General features: G+C 34.6%; 1 protein-coding gene across 1 annotated transcript in view; it reads right to left on the bottom strand.

The window, feature by feature from the left end:
- Positions 1-1673: 1673 nt before the first annotated feature.
- Positions 1674-6705, bottom strand: part of LOC107690642 (NACHT, LRR and PYD domains-containing protein 12-like) — a 6338-nt gene continuing 1306 nt past the window's right edge. Inside the window, exons 2-4 of the mRNA XM_016489023.1 lie at positions 3090-3297; positions 2579-2701; positions 1674-2379 (exon numbers count right to left, since the gene is read on the bottom strand). Coding sequence (XP_016344509.1) covers positions 1674-2379; positions 2579-2701; positions 3090-3241 — 981 coding nt within the window. The 5' untranslated portion in view covers positions 3242-3297. The remainder of the gene's footprint in view (positions 2380-2578; positions 2702-3089; positions 3298-6705) is intronic.

Raw genomic sequence — 6705 nt, 5'->3', positions numbered from 1 at the left:
GACTGCGGGAACTCGACGTGAGATATTCACTCACCTTTCCAGCGACACTACGTTTCAAGTGGAACGGGAAGAATGAGAGCTTCACTAACGCGGAGGCAGCTGAAAGATTTATTAATGAACATTGTCACTGAGGAGTATGTGCAACAAATTAAGGTGGGCCTATGTATTTCATGAACATTTAAACTCAGTTATGTGGGAATGTAGATACTGAATGATAACTCCCAAGTGGCCAAGACAGCGTGCACAGGAGCTGCGATAAACCTACGGACCGGAGTTTTTTTTCTTTTTTGTTTCTGTTTTTTTTCCCTCTTTCCCCATTCTTCATGGTGAAGAAAAGTGGATGCCTGGAAAAGAGGGATGGGGAGTTGTCGGACCTTGTTCTGCTTATTTTTGTATACGTTATTGTTCACATGTTTCAAAGTTCAGAGAGTTTGAAAGGTTAAGTTTTGAAAAACTAAAATTAGGAAGGTTTTGGTTAACGGCATTTTTTCATATACTGGGGTCTCAGAGTTCTACGTTGTTAATAGAGGATACATTGTTAAAGCTGGGCACAGACTTGAAAAATAGCAATGAAAAAACACCTTTTTCTCTCACAGTCATAAAACGTATTCAAGGGTTAATTTTTTTCTTAGTATCAAGCCTTTTGACTGCTCAAGTAGTTAAAAGCAACTTTTTACAGTGATACTCTTATTGATCCATTAATGTGCCTGGCTTAATTTAATGCCTATGATTTCTATCAGCTATTACAACAGTGTTGGTTATTAATTATTCATGTTTCAGAGAGTTGTTCTCTTAGGTAGTTTTTGCAGCAGTGTATTTATAATGAATGTAATGAATGTTAACATGGAAGTTTATCCAGGCACTTATTTTACTAACTGTGCTCATTAAAATCATAGATTCTAAGATTTCCTAATGTAGGCTACCAAGGAAAAGTCAAAGGGATTTGAACATCGTGAAGTTAGGTCTGCAGTTTATACTACAAATAAACACATACAAATACTTTTAATTTGACAATTTGGAGAAGATCTGGTGTATTAAAGCTGTATTAGAGAAATGAATAAGCATGTTTTAAGCAAAATTAAAAAAGGCAAAAAGTGTAGACATCTAGAAAATTTGTTTTAAGCCATTTGATTAAAAAGTTACACGTGCAATTAAAAATAAGTGCAATTAGTTAGCTGTTGGAACCAGGAATGCCCTCTTTGGACAGTGTGTTAAATTTAACAATTACTGAGCATTTGTGATATCCAAGATCAAATCTGACAAACCTCAATATCTCCAGCTGACAGTTTGGGCTCTTCAGTCCATCAGAGAGCAGCTTCACTCCTGAATCCTGCAGGTCATTGTTACTCAGATCCAGCTCTCTCAGGACACAGTTTGAGGATTGAAGAGCTGATGACACAATTTCACAATCCTGAGCAGTCAGATTACAGCCAGCAAGACTGAAAGAGAGAAAAACACACAATAATTAAATTCTTAACCCCTTTCTGCAACTGGCATTTCAAAAACATCAACAGAGCAATCATTTTAGTTAAAATGTATTCTAAAACTAAGCAAATTATACTCAATATAAATTATTTGACACAACACCAGAAACTGTAATTCTATTTAGAAAAGAATCTTTACTGAAAATCATGGATTAAACACTCACAGAGCTTTTCTGCAGTTGATCACAGCTAAACTTTCTGAGCGTCTGAAAACATCAGTGTGATTCTGCTTTCATCCAGACCATCAAAGATGAACACAACTTTACACTCCTCATAAATCTGTGAGTCCAGATCTTGAAGTTCCGGATGAAAGTCCAGCAGAAGTCTGTGAAGACTGTACTGATGTTCTTGGATCAAGTTCAGCTCTCGAAATGGAAGCACAAACATGAAATCTACATCCTGATGGGCTTTTCCCTCGGCCCAGTCCAGAATGAACTTCTGCACAGAGACGGTTTTTCCGATTCCAGCGATGCCTTTAGTAAGAACAGTCTTGATCTGCTCTTTCTCCTCACATCCTGCTTCAGCTGAGGCTTTAAAGATGTCATTGCAGTCGATTGGAGTGTCTTGTGAGTGTTGTGTTCTGGCTGTTTTCTCCATCTGTAAAACCTCATGTTCTTCATTCACTCCTTCTCTCTCTCCCTCTATGATGTAGAGCTGTGTGTAGATCCTGTTCAGGAGGCTTTCATTCTCTTGAAATTTCATTCCCTCAAATAATCTCTCATACTTGTTCTTCATGCTGATTTTGTGCTGCTCTTTGACTCTCTGCAGGTCTTCAGTCTCCAGTGTGTGTGTCTGCAGGACTGCTTCAGTTTTGTCCTGCCTGATGTGGGTATGATAGTGGGATGTAGAGGATGGCACAGATATGCTCACCTCATGTATTTCTCCCTTGCTGAAACTAAAAAGAAACAAACAGCAAAAAAAGACAAAAACTGTTGGAGACTTTCAGAAATACATAGGTTACTAGGTATGATTTTATCACCCTTTTTTTTGTGAAGTGCACATGTTGCATATTTTGAAGTACATTTAGTGTTATTTCAGTGGCTTAGGTGATTATCATGTGAGGTGTAAAATAGCAAATGTCTGTTTATACTAACAATGGATCAGAGGTCACTGGTCCATCACTGAATTCAGGGGGACGTTTCCTTGAACTGTTACTTTCCACAGACACACCACTAGATTCTGGTGACTCTGATCGCTGTCTCTTCCTCCTGCTGATTCTGACAAAAGACAAACAAAACAGAATGTTAGAGCACTAGCTATACTGTGCAACTTGACTGCACCATAGATTTACAATTATTTAGCAGATTTTATTTTTTTATCCAAGGCCATTTACTTATAATAAATATGACAAGCAGTTCATCCAATGGAGACAGTAACATGAGAATTACTGCAATACAAAATTACATGCTAGAAAAGAGATGAAGGTAAGAAACACACACACACACACACTTCACCAGTGAGGAACAGTTACAGTGAAAGTTCGGGAAAGTGATTTTGTGCTTCTCTGTGATGGTATCACTACTCACCCACTGCAGGCTTCAGGAATAAACTGCAAATCACTTAGAATAAAAGCATCTGTCAGTGCTAAAATAGCTAGTGTCTTACCTGGGATCAGAGGTCACTGTTGCATCACTGCATTTAGGAGGTTCTATCGCCATGGATCGATCACTCTTCATAGACACACAGCTTGATCCAGGAGATGAATAACTCATTTTAGAGGCAGAGTCTTCCTTTTCTCTCTCATTATGGAGACTCATTTTAGTGTTCTCTTACTCCCATTTACCAAAAGAGTGTGGAAAGACTGATCTCAGACCTTTTATGTGGAAACACTGAGTTAAATTCTGTAGTACAATGATACAATACAGCTACAACAAAGTACAGTTTTAATCTGGATGACAAAGCAATCTATTTACCTTCCAATTATTATTATAACATACAAATATAGCTAAATGTGAAGTCAGAAAAGTTGGTTCTTTAAAAGTTATTTACTTATAATAATAGTTCTATTCAGAATAGGGGTGTGCAATGTCACGATTTTTGTTTGTGAATGATTAAAATGTCTCCACGATCTGCTTTTGAAGAAATATTGTAGTATCGTGCAACAGTGCATTCTATCAGCTGCATTTCTGGTTCCTCTGTACATCGCGACGTACATTCACATCACATGTTAATTCATAGGTAGGGTTACACTCATGTGACATTGCAGTTATTCACAATCATGAAAGTTTATCATCTGCATGCATTTTTAAAGCATTGTCGAATGCCGGTTAACATTTTATTTGCAGGCTGTTCTGACAAGCTTTTCTGAGCGCATACACCAGAAGTGCGCACACACTTAAAGCCTGTCAAACAGTGTGTGAATGCTAAATAAAGTTATCTTTCGTGTCTTATTGCGATTAAACGGTCAAATACACACAAGGTTTGTAAACACAGTCGGTTATGTCTAAACAGTTGACGTAAAAAGTTGAGAGAAAACCAGATGCATGTCTGTATATTAGATCCTTGCATGGGGTCTTAGAGTGACAGCAGTGTAATAAACTTGCTGCCACTTGTCATTAATGTTGATCAAACAACAAAATATAAAGAGAAAATCACTTACAGAAGTGTGTCTATGTAGTGTTTTATTTTTACATCTCTTTATTCAATTTCTTACTTGAAAACTATCATTTTAAATACACCAACTGTAAAAAGGCACAGTTTATTTCAATGGTATATTATATTGTATCTGTATTGTGCATCTTTGTTCTTATTTTTAATAACAAAGATAAAATAATGAAATAAAGATTTTTATCTTCGCTTACCCCTACTTTGGCCTAAATGGACTGTTATTCTTTTTTCTTTGATATTTTGTTACCTTGTAAGGCTACATTTTTAAAATAGGGAAAATAGTTTGGCTGTACTGCTCAGTCACTTGCAAAATAATAAAATCAACATGAAAAAATCGTGATTTGTGATTTTCCTGGAAAAAAAATTGTGATTATTCAGAACCATATCCTCCTGATAAACACATTTATGCTGAAATGGTTCTTTCGTTTTGGAATCGGGGTTCTTTATTTCTGCCTTTTTGTTTTTTTAAATCTGTAACTGTCAAAACATACTTTCAAATCTCATTTTCTTGAACTAAATCATTACTACACAGTCACAGACTATCAACAATCTCAATACAGGAAGACTTGATATTCTTCTTAATATCTCTATAGACTTGTACTATCTTGTAATAAACTGTAACTAGTTTCTTATCAATTTCCTTTTTCTTTTCAGTGTTTTTATAAGAAAACATATTTTATTATTATTATTATATGGACACCCTTCTCCCCTCTTTTTCAGCAAAAAGTAAACAACTGAAAAATTGAATTCATGATCCATGTTTTTAGAATTTCTAATTATTTGGTTTATGCATAAACATTCCGTCACAAAAAAAAACAAAAAAACCTTACAGCTATATCTTGTGATTTAAACTTTCCTTATAAAATTGTGAAAGACACTATGCATTAATAATAGTTTATTCACCCATCATAAACATGATTGATTTTACATAAATAGAAACAAACATACTTTTAACTCAATCGGCCTGTATCACAGTCTGCTTGTCATCACATCTGGCTCCAATTAGTAGCGTAAAATAATTTTGATCTAATTATTTCACGTAAGTGCATGAAAAAAAAGTTTCCCCCAAACCTTTAAATCAATCCCCTAAAAACAGACCTCAGTCCTAATTAATATTTTAATCTTTGTCTAATTCTAATGCTCTTTAATGTGATATTTTGTTTGTATTGTATCCTTGCAGTTCTGTAATAAAATAAGGTGCTCAAACTCTGAAGTATTCCACACACATATACAGACACTGTCACGTGACAAAACCATCATCTGCAGAACGACACTGCCACTCAATCGCATCAGAGTGCACACAGTAATGGATTGTGAAGACATCATAGAGGATTGGAACTTCATTACATTGATTTCATGTTTCTATTGTTTAGTATTTATTCATTTTAAATAATTAGTTAATGCTTATCATTTATCCAGCTTGCAGTCTTTTGTCATTATGTAAAACCCTATTATAGGCTATATGACAGAAACAGGTAGAGGGATTTAAAATATATATTTATATTTTATTAATAAAATGAACATTAAATGCTCTTTATAACACAATTAATGTTTCATACAGAAATGTGGGTCTGTATGAAATAATGTTACAAGGTGTAGAACCCTAATCTTGTGCTCAATACAGCACAACTGCAGTTTAGTTATTGCTTTTAAAACATTGTGACGTGTTTTTCAAGTGTTGTGTTATACTCGGGTCTACCATTGCCTTACTATTCATTCAACTGTTAATGTTGGCTATACAGCAGTGTGTGAATGCAGGAAACAGACAGGTTGAAATAAATGTAACAGCCCTATATTTGTGATCATTTGCATGTATTTTTGAAACTGAATTTACATTAGTCTTTAGTACTTTGTGAAGTTTAACACTATAGCTCAGAGGTCCCCTACTATCATGTGACACTCTGTTATTTATTGCGCGTTAATGATTGTTCTTATTATTATGCATTTTTGTTTGTTGTGTGCAGTGTTAAAAATAAATAAATGAAAATGTTGTTACAAAAAAAATAATTAAAACAAATTTTTTTATTCATTAAAATTCATAGATAGGAAGTCGTTTGTTGCCATGACTTTTTGATCATATTATTACCTGTAACATGTCTGTGCCGGGCCCAAATCAAGAATTAACGACCGTTTCTACAGCAATTGCAAAGATACAGCAGAGAAAGATCGAGAGCGTCTATTTACCTCAGCAGCGACCAATCTCGCATTCTCGCATCTGCAGCGCTTATTTTCATCTTTAACGTTAGACCTACTCTTGGAACAAAATTAATGCTTAAGGTTGATTCAGTATTACTCTTAATACAATTTTTTTTTTAAATCCCACACACAACATCAGCAATACTACAATGACAAAGTAGCTTATATTAAACATAAAACTTTTATTAACAGAACGAATAAGACATACCCGCGTTGTAACAAATAAATAAAAGGTTTTTGGATTTTCCCCTTACTTCAAACGAATGCTTAGTTTGTGGCTCATTATTATTATTAATAATAATAATAAAGGCTATACAATAAAACAGTACAATGACCAATTGACTAAACTTTGAACTTTTATTAACAATATGAATAAGGAAAATATGTTTTACCCGCATTGTAACACAAATAAATAAAC

The sequence above is a fragment of the Sinocyclocheilus anshuiensis genome, unplaced genomic scaffold, assembly GCF_001515605.1.
Source record: "Sinocyclocheilus anshuiensis isolate Anshui unplaced genomic scaffold, SAMN03320099.WGS_v1.1 scaffold3226, whole genome shotgun sequence".
Classification (NCBI taxonomy): Eukaryota; Metazoa; Chordata; class Actinopteri; order Cypriniformes; family Cyprinidae; genus Sinocyclocheilus; species Sinocyclocheilus anshuiensis.
Note: the sequence above shows the minus strand (reverse complement) of the source record. Positions and strands in the feature narration are given on the sequence as shown.